Source organism: Parasteatoda tepidariorum, chromosome 11, assembly GCF_982258835.1.
Source record: "Parasteatoda tepidariorum strain Cologne lab strain chromosome 11, Ptep-v5.0, whole genome shotgun sequence".
Classification (NCBI taxonomy): domain Eukaryota; kingdom Metazoa; phylum Arthropoda; class Arachnida; order Araneae; family Theridiidae; genus Parasteatoda; species Parasteatoda tepidariorum.
In genome coordinates, this window is record NC_141765.1 from 48089054 (window position 1) to 48105325 (window position 16272).

The 16272-nt window shown below is 25.8% G+C and overlaps 1 protein-coding gene across 2 annotated transcripts in view; it reads left to right on the forward strand.

The window, feature by feature from the left end:
- LOC107439184 (uncharacterized) overlaps nucleotides 1-4283 on the forward strand; it is a 73593-nt gene extending 69310 nt beyond the window's left edge. For both annotated transcript variants that reach the window (XM_016051688.3, XM_016051689.3), the window contains exon 23: nucleotides 2808-4283. In XM_016051688.3, the coding sequence (XP_015907174.1) occupies nucleotides 2808-2963 (156 nt within the window). In that variant the 3' untranslated portion in view covers nucleotides 2964-4283. The remainder of the gene's footprint in view (nucleotides 1-2807) is intronic.
- The last annotated feature ends 11989 nt before the right edge of the window (nucleotides 4284-16272 follow it).

The following is a 16272-nucleotide window of genomic DNA, read 5'->3' on the forward strand; positions in this document are numbered from 1 at the left end:
CTGAAGTAAATAGAAAAGGAAGCCCTTTGTGTGTCATTTCCTCAAAAATTTTGGCAACAGACTGAAAAATCTTTAATTAGCAAATTAAAAGCAAAGACCATTCTTAAAAATAACTCTGTGAAGGAGAGAGCTTTACTTGCCACTTACAAAGTTGCAAATCAAGAAGTCTCACACTTAAAGCTCTAGAGTTGCCAATGAGCGAGCATAACAGTGAAAATGGCTACTAAGAAATCGAGTCACTTAACATGCGAACTACGTTAAGGATGAAACATAAAAAGAAAAATTTTAAATTCCAGTCAATTCCACTGAATATCAAAGTGAATTTTCAATCGCTTTTTCAGCAGATATTATATCAATTTCTGAATGACTTTTAAATTTTGATATTTTTAAAATATTAAAATACATGTATTTGGAATTCTACCTTGTAATATTTCTAGTGCAGTGTTCTTTTATTTTAATGTTCTATTAATTATTTTCTATGATTTAATTTTTAAAATATTTGGTTTATTATTTGGAAGTTGATTCCTTAAATAAATATATACTTTTATAATAAAATTCATTAACAATATGTTTGCCAATGATTTGTAAGCTAAGTTTGCACTGTAAATTTAGAAAAAATTTAGTTAAACTTATAGACTTTGCAATGGGAAGAGTGGCCATGAGTAGCACCTACTTAGGTACTTATTTTAGTAGTACTAATAGGATATTTATAAGGCAAATAAGAGAACACCTGATAGTGTAACTGCAAAGATGATAGCAAATAGACCTATTACTAATAAATAAAGTGATGCCACAGATATTTGATATGTAAGGTCGTACTGTTGTGAATTCTGACCAACATTTGATTTAAATACGAAGACATAATTATATGAAATTGTAAGATATAATTATAAGAAGAAGGGGGCCAGAGATAATAGTTTATGTAATTAATATGAACAAAAATATAGACAATCCTTCACTGTTGCAGCAATTTTTCAAAGTTAAAGAGGAATTACTAGATTAAGTTAGAAGAGAAGACAGAGATAAAATTAAAAGTAATCTCATGAAGGAAAGAGGGAAGACAATTAAATTGTTCTTGAAAAATATATTTTATGAAATAATTAATGAGGAGCAGCTTAAAAAGAGAGGGAAGTGATTTTGCAATGAGTATAAAAATACTTTAAATGAATAAAAATTTAACAAAAGAGTGAATTATTTAAGAGGAGGGCTAGGTTTAGTAATTATACTTACATTGTGACGAGAAGAGAAGCAAATAAATGTCACTATAGGCAAAGCAAAGGACATGGGAAAATAATAGATTAAAACATTTTGAATAACTATATTGGATTTTAATTCAAGAAATTATATCTGTTGATCAGTGAAAAGTGACTTTTTTGAAGAAAAAGAAAAATATTTTCAATAGTTAGGAAATAAAATTTGGGGATTTCTTTAACCCAGTGTGGGAGGAGGTGATGTGGAAGGTTGAAAGTGAAACTGTAAAGGAAATGGAGTGCATTGATTAAGAGTAAATGTTAGATATCATTAAAAAGTTAAGAACCTCTCAGTTTCATAGCCATTATAGGCTACTGCTTAATTGTATAAATACAGTAGCAAAAGGTTACTAGCAAAACATGCTTATCTGTTATGAAAGATACGGAATAGTGAAGAGATGCAAAAGTTAGAGATACTTCTAAAATTTAGGAGTAAATGTCTAATTCACAAGAATAGAGACAATGCTGTTTGTAATACCGATCAAGGGATTTCTCTCTTGGATGTTTTAAAAAATTTTAAATGTAGTGTAAAATCTATGAAGGAACTAACAACTCTTTGATGATACTTATTTTGAGATGTATATTTTCAAGGTTAACATAAGCATAAAATGTAACTAGAAACTAATGATATATAATAATTATACCATTCGAAGTAGACTTGATTTTTAATGCTTGTGTCTCTTAAATATCATGTAACTAATAAGCAAATAAAATGTATATAGTTTTCATTCTATTATCATATTATTTTATTGTTCTGACACTTAACCAGCATGACAAGTCTCAATATCTGGGTGCTCGAAGCTGCTATCATGTATTGCAAAAGCAGTTAAGATGGTTTTCTGACCAATTGTTAATAACCAACTCTAAGACATAAACAATGAGAAAGTGTTATAAAAAGTTATCGAAAGTAAAAGGAAGAAAAAAAGGGTTTTGAATAAAGCTTTTTGAAAAGTTAGGGAAAAGGAGAGATAGGAAATTAGAACAGATTAGGAAATCTATAACTGTTGCAATGAATCATAAATTGTGACAGATAAGAATCCAATGCCTTGATGCTCCTGTGGCACAGTCAGTAAAGACGTAGCTCACTCCACTAATGGAGATCTATGGGTTATGAGTTTGATGCTGAAAGCAGACTTAACAACCTGCGTGTATATGCAGCAAGATGCACAAAAAATCTATCATAGCTCAAAGTCTTCTCATTGGTTGTGAAGTTTTCTAAAAGCTATAAGAGGTAATATCTTGGAAGTTGATTAGATATGTTTTTAACTTAAATGTTAAATCTAATGAACATTCTGAATTAAATAATTGTAGTTAAAAAGAGACAAGCAAAGTTTCAAACTGCTTTTAACCCTGAAATTTTAGGGACGTAATGATATCTAATTATCTATTTCTAATTTTTAACTTTAAATAATGTTTATCTCTTGAATCATTTATTTTATCTTTTATTTTCTTTGATATTGTTTGGCTAAACTCATTAGAAGTAGTACATTTAATTTATTATAATTTCATTATAAATAAATTATTTGCTTTTTTTTATTTTTTTATTATTTTTTTTAGACTATCGGAGTGAATAATAGGAACGATTTGTCAGCTATTAAAAAGAAACTTAAAGAAATGAAAACTCTTCTTGAGAAAGAAAGGAAAGCTCATGAAAAAGAACAAAAAGCTTTAGAAAAATTGCAGAAAAAGGCAGAGAAAGCTCGTAAAAAGTAAGAAATCATGTTTGCAAGAGACTGAAGAAGTGTAATGTGAAAATGCTTTAAAGCGAAATTGATATAACTAACTTTGCTTGGCTAAAACTTCCTGCGTAAGTGCCAAAACCTACATTTTCATAGAATGATTTGTAAATTTCATATAAATTTTACTACTTTTAAATAATTACTTAATATTTATACTTCCATTGTTATTTTATTTTTTGTATTATATTAAGAATGAAATTGAATTTTGTGTGTTAAAATTTTACAAGATATTTTGTTACATTTTTATAGTTGAAATCGTTTATTATGTTCTATTTTTGCTGTATATTATTTAGTTCACAACTTTTACTCAACGTTAATGTGACAAAACTCTGTATTCCTGAATACTGAGCATTTTGTATCTCTTTTATATATTTATACTCTAGTATCTGTGTAATAGGTATATACAGTGGATATACTTGTGGTTTGTCATTATGTGATATTTATTCAGCTAATGCTTGCTTCAATGCAATTTAGAAGCAGGCCAAATTAATAGATTCCATGTTATTGAGATTTCGGTATTGTGCTATAATACTTGCAATTTTCCATTTTATGAAAGTATCCTTTGGAATAATAGCTATTTATATTTTACTTAATGCATAATTAAATTTACTTTTTTCATTACTTATTCTATCATAAATTTAGTTAGAAATGTAGAAGCAAGTCTTTGCAACTCTAGTTGTATTGAAATTAGAAGTACAGGTGTGTTAAAAATATATTTCCTGATAAGAAATAGCCCTTAAAGTTATTTTTCAATGTAAAATTATTTGATAGGTGGTTGAGTTGCATTCAAAATTAATCAACGCCATATTTATAATTGCTCAAAACAAATTCTCTACACTGACCCATGCCAATTACTCGAACTTGAAGAGATTATACAAAGCTTATCAGAAAATATTTTTTTATATTTACTAGTATATTTTATTAGTAAAACGAGAAATGTTGTAAGGATCCTTTTATTTTCATTAATATTTTAGCAACAAATTTACTTTTATGAATAAGGAAAGCAAAATTTAATTCTTTTTTTTTAAAATTCTTTTTCTTTACTTCTGACTTGAAAAAAGCTTGAACTGTTATAATTTCCTTTATGTTTTACTAACGAGAAACTTCTTTGGATTAGTTAACGTTGGCATGATGTATTTCTTATTAATCAAGGTTGAAGTGCTATGCAAGCGAAGGGAGAAAAAAATTCTATTTACATGGGCTTTTTGTGGTGGCCTATTCTTTTAATAAAGCTTTCTTGGTTTTATTACTTTTGACAATTTTGCCAAATTAGATTTTATTTATAAAGAAAAAATATTTAAAAATAGAAATCAGTCTAAAAATTTTAAATATCAATTGTTTTTTTTTTGTTTTTTTAATATATTCAAAAAATGCATATAATTACTAGTGCATGTAATTATTAATGCATATAATGGATTAGTTAACGTTGGCATGATGTATTTCTTATTAATCAAGTTTGAAGTGCTATGCAAGCGAAGGGAGAAAAAAATTCTATTTGCATGGGCTTTTTGTGGTGGCCTATTCTTTTAATAAAGCTTTCTTGGTTTTATTACTTTTGACAATTTTGCCAAATTAGATTTTATTTATAAAGAAAAAATATTTAAAAATAGAAATCAGTCTAAAAATTTTAAATATCAATTGTTTTTTTTTTGTTTTTTTAATATATTCAAAAAATGCATATAATTTGTTCTCAAAAATTCTAAGAGTATCAGTATTTTTTTAATCTGTTCTGCATAATGTGACCTACATCATGCTTTCCTCATAAATTGAAATTCATAATCTAGACTGCTCTATTAATTCTCTCCCCCCCCCCCATCATATTAGACCCACGGTTAAGTTTGACAATTAGACATAAATCTAATAACTTCAAAAAATTATTTTATTAAAAACATTTTAAAATCACATTATTGACTTCCATTTTAAATTCATATTTGACTTTCTTTGTCGCATTTTTTTACTTTGTATAATTGTTAAAAATTTTAAATCTTGATAAGTGGAACTTGGTGATTATTATTTAAAAAGCATTTACGAGCCTAGCAAAGCCAAGAGTTGCTAGTCACATTGTTGTAAACCGACTTTTAACTGGTATTAGACTATCACTATTTTAGCATTTTACATGTGCTATTTTTTTTTGAATATATGTATATAAATTAATCTCACTATGCATTTTTTCACAGCAGTTTATGTATCTTAAATCTATAAAAAGATGTACTTGTGAAATTTTTTAAAGAAAATTTTGAAATTGAAACCACCTCATCTTCTGTAACATCATTTTGTTGTGAGTTCTTAAACTTTGTTTCCCATTCCAAATTTTTTTAGATATGCATGTTAAGTTATTTGTGAACTGATAATTTCATTTGTTGAATTTAATCTAAGTGTGTTAAATTTTCTTCTGCTGATAATCTATTCAATCTTTTTGTCAGGGCAATTTTCTAGTAACTTAAAGGGGAAAGTTTCAGTCTTTTGATGGATTTCCATCGTTCTGAAAAATTTTAAAGCAAAGTGAAATGGAGCAAGATAAAAATTTAATGTCAAAAGTCTATAACTCAAGCTTCATCAAAGTATTTCTTAAACAATCATCCTATATTTTTATTCTCTTCAGATTTTTTTTCAGACAATTTTCTTAGAAATCTTAGTTTTTATTCTAAGTATAAAGATATATATTTAAATTTTTAGATACTCAAAAACCAGGTACATATTTTTTTTTTTTTTTTATTTCCTTCTAGAGAATTTTCTCAGGTTTTGCCCTATTATAACTGAAATTAAAGCATAATATGTTGGCTCGAAGAAACTTAGACTCCAATCCTTTCTGGGTGGAGAGTCTCGTCAATTTTTTTTACTGAAAAATATTAAATATTACTGTTAAATTCTTTAACGCATGGCAGCATCAACTTGTAAATTCTATAATGCTGGAATTACACTAAATCATACAAGATATAGTTATCTAGTCAGATCAATTGAAACAAAACTTTTGGTTCACTTTAAACAGAAACACTCTAGATATTCTCAAAAGCCACATGATGCGGAAAAATAGAGGCTATTAAAAAGTTTTAATTTAAAAATGAATTAAAATTTCTACCAATTCTGAAATCCAATTTTCTGACCAAATTCTGGAAGTAGGTGATAAAAACAATTCGAACTTATATGCGAAATGCACAACTTGTTGATGGAATTAGGTGCCGTGGGAATTTTTAAAAACCTTGTGAGTACAATGTTTATTGATTAATATGTAGAGCATTTTATCTTTAAGCAGTGATGATTTGTTCTAACTAGTGTCGATGATGACGAAGTAGGGAAATTAATTCCAAATTCACCTTAATTAGCATCTGTTATTTCTCTAATATTTTTATACCACCTGAGATCTGCAGAAACAAATATCAAACTTGGTACTACAAATAGAAGAAATGAAGAGATTTAAATATATCAGTCTACCAAGACCAAGATTCCAGAAACTAATCCCAGATTTTTGCCAGTAAAGGTGGGTAAAGGTCAAACTGATTAATCTTTATATTCGTGAAAATGAACCAGCAAACCATTTTTTAATTGATATTGAGGCAGAAATATTAGTTATTCCACCATAGCTATCAGAAAAATGAACCATGTGTAATCTTGAGCTTTTTGCATCTAACAGTACAAAAGTCCTAACATATGATCATTAAGTGTTGAAACTGGATTTAAGGTTGCCCAGATTCTTTAATTAGAATTTATAATTGTGGACGTCAATAAACCTATTGTCAAAATAGACTTTCTTTCATATTTTAAATTATTAATTAAAAGGAAAATTGACATTTCCACCTCACTAGTCTGTTGTATAACAATGGCATCACTCCTAAATTAATTGTAAATACTTTGCAAAACCAATATAGATCTATTTTAACTATTCTCATGCTCACCATTTCTAACTATTTAAACCCAACATAAAAATATAATAAAATTAAAGAACATAATGTACAGCATCTCATTGAAACTAAAAAAAAAGCCCCATATTCTTTGAAGTCAGAAGACTATAGTCAAAAGAAATTATCTAAATTTTTAATTACTACAATTAAAATTATAAGGAAAATCAGAAATTTAATTCAAGTATCTTTGTGAACAATTTTATGGTATATAAGATCTTATTAGGTGTTTCACGTTGTGTTTCATAACCAATACACTGTAAAAATATCTTACAATATTTAAAAGGTGCTAATGATTATAAGTTTTTATTTAAAAATTAAAGTAATGAATTAATCAAGTCATAATTTTAAAATTTCTGTTAAGTTTATTCAATTGAAATTATTGCAAAAAAAATTTTATTGCATTGTCGAAGTTAACTTTCTTCTAAGCTACATATTTCTAAGAAAAATTGCATTTTGTGCCATTATTTAAAGCTTGAGTCTCAAGAGATTAAATCAATTTTGAATTTTCAGTACATTTTTAAGAAGCAAACCTTAGGTGTATTTACGAAATGGGCTTGCGTTAAAATATATATGGTACTATTTCTTGAGGGGTTTTTTTACTATATTTTTGTGTTTTTTTTCTCTTTATAATTTCAAACTGTAATGTTGAATGTCAGTGTTAAGTAATTTTAGCTAGATAATTTTTACATTTCGAATTAGAGATTTTAATGAAATTGGAATTTTAATGCCAAAAATTTTAGCAAACTTTTGCTCAATTTTTTTTTAATGAATACTGTGTCCTGCTGCAGCATTAATTGCTAAATAATATTTCATTCGTGATTTTGGATGCTGGTTAAATATTTTTCGTGGTTTAAAATTTTTTTTCAGTTTTACTAATCAATTTTCAACTTCTACAAAAACAAAAGAAGAGACAATCATTTATTTCTGTGTTCAGTTTATTTCTGTGTGCGAGTCTAGTCATATAGTACATTTTAAAAATTTCTTTGTTTATTTAGTCATTTGAGAAACCACCATGTTATATTTCTTTTACCTACCAAAAAGTGTTCATTTATTCTAGAAACTGAACTGTCTAATAATGAAAAATCTTTTTAGGACAAATTTAATTGGTTTTAGAAAAGGAAATATTCTAGAATTTAACTTATTATATTTTTCCAAGAAAGAAATGGGAAAAAAATGCCCTTGTATTTTGTCTACCTTTATTATGTATATAACTTTAATATTACTTGACATCTCATGTTATGAAATAACTAAATCTCTTTGTTCTAGAGTATTTCAATTTTAAAAAGTATTGAAATTAAAACTCAACGATAGGAAAAAATTCTTTAAAAATATCATGCTTTTTTTAATTAATTTCTTTACTCCTCTGAGTGTTTAGATTTATTTTTCCCCTTTATAAAATAATTGCTTTTCATCATCAAAAACAAATATTAGACCATTTTGCACTGAGCGCAATTCGGTAAAAGATTAATTCTCTTAGCATTCCACATGGTATATTCCTTATTTCTTCTGACTGCTTTCCTGCTTTAAAACAGTTCCCTACCTCAAATTTTTAAATGTATAAAATCTTCTGTTTTCCTAATTCCAGTTTTCTCTTTACATATCTTGTCCTATTAATTTTCTTTCAGCATTATTTTTCAATCTTAGGATTTTGTTATTTTTAAATATATTTCGTATCCTTTAAATATGTGCTTTATATTTGTTTTTATAGTTTAGATAACACTTATGATCCTTTTTTATTGCTAACATAATTAAGAATGGTTTTATATATATAAATATATACTGTAAAACCTCGGTTAAGCGAGCATTCTTTGGACTGAAAATATTATCCGTTTATGACAGTTGTCCATTTACGAGAAGGGTACCCTAATAATGAAGCATAACACCGTAAATTGTTTTTACAATATTTTAAAAGATGTAGAAGTAATTAAATAATCTACAATAACTATCTACAAGGATATTTATTTAAACTTTAAGAAAGATAAAAAAGAATATATAAAGAAGTTTAATATAAATACATAATTCTAGATGTAGCTACAGGTAAAGGAATATAATTTTCTTATAAGCATAGATACTCAGGTTAGACATATGATACCGCGATTGGAACTTTCAGTCCATAATCGGTTTCAATTATTAGGTTTACATCCCCTTACACCTACCTCTCATTTGATAGGGAACATGGTTAATACCTTCTTAAAAGTAAACCTCCCATGATTCACAACAAAAGCAATGCATACCTGTAAGCCATGAGGACCTATGGAGTTGATTATTCACAATTAATCAGCTATCAAGTGTTTTAATAAATGTTTCATTTATATGAACACCTCAAAGATTATATTTCTGTTCTCTTTTTTACCCCAGCTGTAATAAATACAGTCTTCAAATTGATAAGAAAATTAAAGAAATTTTCAATGGGGAAGAAGTATTGAAAGCATTTAAGATGTCATTTCAACTTGAGGGGTCAACATGTGTGGTCCAGATGAAAAGATCAAAAGATGTTGCTGTCCGAATAATTTCAGGAGAGCAGTATCATTTTCTCTCCTTTCTTTACTAAAATAAGGCAAGGTGAAAGAGTGGTTCTTTGGTAGTGAAATAGCTTAACAATATTTATAGTTATGGATAAGGCAAAAAATTTATATGCTTTAAAAATGGTGAAAAGTTGCATTTTTTCCTTGAAATTTAAGCAGAAATAGTTTTCTTTCCTCAAATTTAGAAAAAGTAATGTTCGGTTTGAAGAGTTAGAAAATAATGTTTCAGGGCCAAAATGACTGTCCTCGGAGAATGTACAGAATGGTTTATTCATGGAAGATTCCCGGGGAATTAAAAATTTGTCGGTATTGAGAGGCGGCCATTTTGCAGGACTGTCCATAACAGGAGGTTTCACTGTGTGTGTATATATATATATATATAAGAGTTATGAAACGTAAATTTCAGTCAGCCTGTATAATACTACTACAAACGAATTTCAGTGTCTATTTAACTTTTTTTTTGTTTTGCAACTAATCAGGCTCTCCTTCAATTGTCTTTAGCAAGTAAAAAGTATTTAAACTATGTAATAAGCAGAAAGAATTTTACTTGTTTATAATTGTTTAATCCTTTAATTTTATTCAAAAAAATTTTGAAATCAAAAGCAAAGAAACAATTTTTAAAAGTGGGTCTCAAACATTAAGTAGATTTAACCCGTGGCAAATGAAATTCCACTGAGGGCAAGTTATGACATTTCATAGTTATGAGGTTTTTCTTTTTTTATTACAAATTGAGTATGTAATTGTCACTAGGTTAACAATTGTAAGGAAACTTTTACATTGTCTTTTGCAATATGTTACATATTTATTCCCGTTTTTTCGTTATTTAAATGATTTCTTTTGATATGACACTGTGATAAACATACAATTTGGCTATGTGTTTGACAAACTCAGTTTTGTATTTATATTTTCTAATGTCTTCATATTTCATGCTCTTTTTTGATGCTGCTCTTGACTCTAATATTTGCTATATTTTATTTTTAATTGTAGCATATTTTTATTTCAAAGTGCAATATATTGTGAAAATGACCAAACACTTTAGTTATTTTAAGTTGAAGTTTACATCATTGGTGTGGTATTAAAATATGTTTCTTATCTGCTTCTGGCAGCATGAAATAAGCAATTACTTATGTCAACATGTATTATATATGAGTAATTTTTCTGTTACATTGTGCATGCTTTTATAAGTATACAAACTTAGTTCAACTCAATTAATATAAACCAAGTACATATTACAAGATAAAACTTGCAATATATAATTTTATTATTTTAAAAATGCTTGGTTTCATATACTCTAATAAAAAAATTGTCTATTCAATATTTTGAAAGTTAATATTTAGATTATGAATTTTAGGCAGCAAATATATTTGTATATTTCCTGTATATCAAACATTTGCCACTAACATAAGTCCTTTTTGTTCATTGCTCATCTGTGCTTGTCCTTGATAATTGTAGTGGAATAACGTTTGTAAGCTAGTTGGCATTATTCAGCATTTAGTAAATCTCAAAACTTCATTCTCCTACCATTATTTTTATTTTATATTATACATTTTTTTTATTTTCTCTCAGATTACGAACATAGAACAACAACAAATTTGCTTTCTTGAGTATAATATTGTACTCAAGTATAATACCATTATACTCCAGTAATTAATATTTATATATTAAAATTTGATGTAAAAGTTCTTGAAAAAAATTTTTCCCCTTCAGCAAAAAATTCTACATTCCATTTATATTGAAAATATTGCATTATATTTCAAAACCCAAATTTGCCAGATACCAAGCACTGATACTAATATGTAAATAAATGAGAGCATTTACGTTACATTTTCTAAGGTGTAAATGAATATATACAATATTTAAGCAGTATTTTATGCTGAATATATATATTTGTTTCTAAAGTTATATATACTGCTTAAAACCTTGTTTTTATTTTCAGTTATTAGTTGCAAATTGCTGGCATATTTCTTGTATTAAGGCTTCAATTGTGTGTGCATTTACACATATATACAGTAGAACTCATTTAATGTAAATATTTTTCTTTAAAATAAAGTGTTTGCATATATTCTGCCTAAAAAATAAGTTTTATGTAATTTTTTAAAATTATAATTTTTTGAATTTCAAAGTAAACATATTTGCAATTAAAAATTACTAGTTTTATCATGTAAACTTCTTTGCAGTCTTTTTTAGCAGTTAATTATGCACTAAATACCTTTTTTTTTCTTTTTGGGGGAAAAAAGTAGGAAGGTTTAAATTTAATTAAACTAAAATTAAAAGAAAATACTTTTAAAACAGTTCTCATATTTAGCAGACTGTAGCAAAATTCAAATTAATATATTTTAATTAAATAAATGTTTTGTCAACATATTTCTACTAACTTTGAGCACCATTGAAATTATCTATGTTCTTAGTTTATTGTTTATTACTTAAAAAAAAATATATAAGACTTTTCCTAATAGCGTTGCATAATGTTACTTTTCTTTATTTTGTAAATAATGAATTTTTAATAATATATAAATAATAAGCAAAATATTTGTAATTATCTTAAATATATTTTTCAAGTCTTTTTTTTTTTTTTTTTTTTTTGCCATATTTAAATCTTTAAGCTTGTTTGAGAGTTAGTTCTTCCTTCCATACTAATACTTGATATGATTCCTAAAATATAGACATATTTAACTAGTGTGGAGCTCTAAGGTAACAATATACAAAGTTCTTTTTTCTATGTTCTTAGAAACTAAAAGTTTATTTGCTATATAGCTGCTACTTGTGGATTTTTTTTTTATGCATTTACACTTGTGTTCAATATTAAGAGAATTTTCAGATTTGAGTGATTAGCTTTATCATTGGACCAATTTAAATGAAATTTGGTATGAAGATAATAATATAGTAACAGTAATATAAACATAGTAACCGTTCAATAAATCTGTCCAGTTGTTTTGGTGAAAAAAAATTTTTTTTTTAAATTCTTAATTCGGAACACTGATTTTAAGTCAGAATTATTTTTTTCTATTCGGGGCAATTTGTCATTATATAAAACAAAATATGTTTCTAGTATTATAAGTTTCTAGTAACTATCTCATTCTTTTCTCTTTTTGAAAATTTACTTGCTTGACTAAGGTTATAAACTCCTAATATGCATGTTTGTATATTGATTTTTATTGTGTATTATTTCATTATTCTTTTGCAGTATTGTTAAATGACATATATATGCAGAAGTCATGGTGAAACTCAAAATTTGAATATTTCAGTAATTTTTTTAACTTGTTATTAACCTCAGTATTTCTTTTTTTAACTTAATATTATTTATGTTCAAGTCATATTAAAAGTGAACTTTTTTATTTTTTAATGGAATAAAAAAAAATTTAGTCCCCAGGTCAATTTTTAGATTTTACAATTAGCTTTTAAAAATTCATTTTAAGCTTAAAGTTATAAAGTTTTTTTTTACTTGCTATAGTATCAAATAACTCTTTTTATTTTGTTTATATAATGTTTAATTATCATGTTGCATTAACGTTGAATGGCATATATGAGCAAGAGTTTTCATGCTTTGCAATGTAGTGAAAATGAAAATTTAAATGCTTCAGCAATTTTCTAAACCTGTGTTGTTTTAAAACATGCTAATTAATTATGTCTGAGTATTAGTTGTTAAAAATCTGCATTTTTATGGTGATTACTCCTAAATTGCAGTATATTTTTGACTTAGTGCTTGGTTTCTACTACTTGAAAATAGCTACTAATTTTGATCTACTAATTAATAAATAATAATATTAACCTTATTTTTAAAATCAAATCAAGTTTTTGAATTTCAGGAAGATTTGGAATAAATCATTTAAGATTTATAATTTCTAGAAAAAATGAAGAAGAAAAAAGTTTTTTCAACTGCTTTATTATGAAAGAAAAAAATTCTCTCTTTACAATAATTATGATTTTGTATCATTTAATTTTTTGAAAAGAGAAAATATTGCATAGTTTTTTTTTGGAATGTTTAAGAAAAATACTTTTTTATGAATTACTTTATTAATTACTTAGTCTTCTACTTATTCTAGAATAATAGGTTATCTTTGTTACCAAATTGAAAATATAAGTAACAAAAAACTAGTCATTTGTGCAAATATATTCATCATTCTTGATGGTTTATAACTTTTTTAAGTAATGTATAGAAAAAAATAGTAACAAAGTATTAGTTAAATATTATATTATATATTTTTCAATTTCTTGCTTTATTTTGTCTTAGTAATTTAGTATGAGTGGTATGTATGTATAGTATTTTTGTTTTTTCGGATTGAATTTCTTAATGTAAAATTAGAAAATAAGTAGACTTATTTATTTTCTAATGATACATTATCCTTTTTTACGCTAATTTAAGTTTTAAAAAAATATGTTCTTGAAGTAAGGATTGATTATGAAAATATGTATATGTTAAAATCCTTGTGGCAAAAATTGGTGAGTTTGATGATGTTCTAGACTCCACTTACTGCAGATGTGTACGTGATTTTAATTATTGGTTTAGGTCTGCTGTTAGATCATGCAGCATTTTAAATGTTTTATCTTTCATTTTTTAAGTTTAAGTTAGTTACTAAGTTTAGCTAAAGTAGATTTTTTTTTAAAGTTCGGTTGGTTCATTACCATGAAGTTAAATGTTAACTGTTGTTTTAAACAGTACTCTATAAATTTTCATAAAAGTCTTCACATTTTATTTCACTGTTGTTTACTGTATATTTGACTAAAATGTCATGAATGTTCAATATGATCATACACTTTATTTTATGTTCATACTTTGTGATATCTTAATTTGCATTTAAATTTTTTTAAACTATTTTATGTAATTTTTTATTAATGATATTATTAATTCATTAAACTGGTTAGTATGCATAATGAATGGTTATACATAATCAAAGTGATTAAAATGTTATGTATTTTCAAATACATTAGAACAGTGGTTTCCATCCCCCAAGCCAGGATGAAATAGTACTAGGCCGCATATAAGCAGATTCTATCCTGGAAAAGACACTTTACGATTGAGGTTGGAATTGGCAATGATAACGCTTAAATGTGGTAGGAGAATGAAATTTATTAAATTAAACCACAATTCAATATGCATTTTCTTCTTATCGGTTATCCTTGAGAAATAAAATGAAGTAAACAAATTAGTAAACGCTTATGCAGGTATTTTTTGTTAAAATTTAAATTTTTCAGAATTATTGAAGATATTAATAAAATATAGGTTATTCAAATAACCAAATTAAATTAAATAACGTTTTTTCAAGAAAATTTTTTTTTTGCCTCAATGTAAGAAATAACTTTATTTGTGTAACTAGCATGTAACTTATTCATTTAAGCTTGTGTTGTTCATCTGGAATTTATTTTTAAGTATGAATAAATTGTTGTAAAAATAACTGTTTGATTTCTTTTTTATAGAGAGTTAAAAACACTTTATTGTTTGGATCGCTTTACACATACACTAAATTTATGTTTTATAAAACTTAAAACATTTTAACTTTGCTATCATGTAAATGTCGTTCTTCATATTTGCTGTCATGAAAATAATAAATTTGCTGTCTTGGAAACAGTATTATTGCAAATTTTTTTACGAAATAGAAGTTGAAATCTCCTGATTAAAAGAAATACCTTATTAAAGCTTAGCTAGCTTGTAGTTTGATAAAAACGTGTACTAGAAACAAATACGCAGGCTAAGATAAGTTTTCAAAAAAAAATGTAAAAAAATAGTGTATTTAACTGTCATATTAACTTTAAACAAAAATATGCTTATTTTTATTTGTCTAAACAGTATTTCTTTTTTAAAAAGTTTAAATTTACCTCTTACAGAAAACCTTTTTTTTTTGTCTAGTATTAATAATAATCATAATTTTTAACTTTTTTTTTTAAACACAAATTTTTTATTCTAAAACATATTATCCTTTAACTGAAAATATAAAATTTATAAAATAAATCTATATTTTTAAAAGTGAGAGGTTGGCACCTAAATAGCTTAGCTGTACTAAACTTAAAAATATTATATGTTATAGAACTCACATTTAAGACTGTAGAATTTAAACTGTAATTAATGTAGAAATCAAACTGATATTTTTAACTGTAGAATACTTTTCTGTATATGTAAAATATGGCTTAAAATTTTTTATTAATCTCATTGCATATACTATTAATTCACTAAAATTGAACATTCTTAATTAATTCCATACTTTTAATAGGCATTTATTTTATTAATAATTATTTGCAAATTAATAATAAAGCAAGGTTTGATTAAAATTCTAAAAAAAATTTTGCTGTAAAACTTAGGCAATTACTACTTTTTCTTATTTATTTTGTAACCGTCGTTAAACAGCCATTCAAACTTTGAGTTTGTGCTCTCTTTTCTCCAAAAATGCTCTTTTTTTCTCAACTCGACATTCTATTTTAATGATTAAATGAACACAAAACAACCTCTTTTGAATGATATAAAACATTATGCCGAAAACATTTAATTACATGCAAAATTTTAAAAATGCCGGAAACTTCATTGCCATCCCAATAATTTGTTATATTAATGGCTGTTGTCCAGAATAACCAATTTCTTATTATTTAAAATATGTTAGAAAGATAGATAAATTTGTCTTTCTCCAGATTTATTTATTTTGTACTCTAATCAGCTTGCATAGATAATTTTATCACTCATTCCGAAAATGTGTTTTCCAATGTGTAAAACAATTACCGTAAAACAATCTTACTCAAAAATATATTTATATTTTGACCTGGTTGAAATTCGCCATCATAAAGATTATTATGCTTTTATAGATTTGTTGTAATTATTTATATGTAATGGTGGTCAGACTTATTTGTAATTATTATTATAATTCAAAAAGTT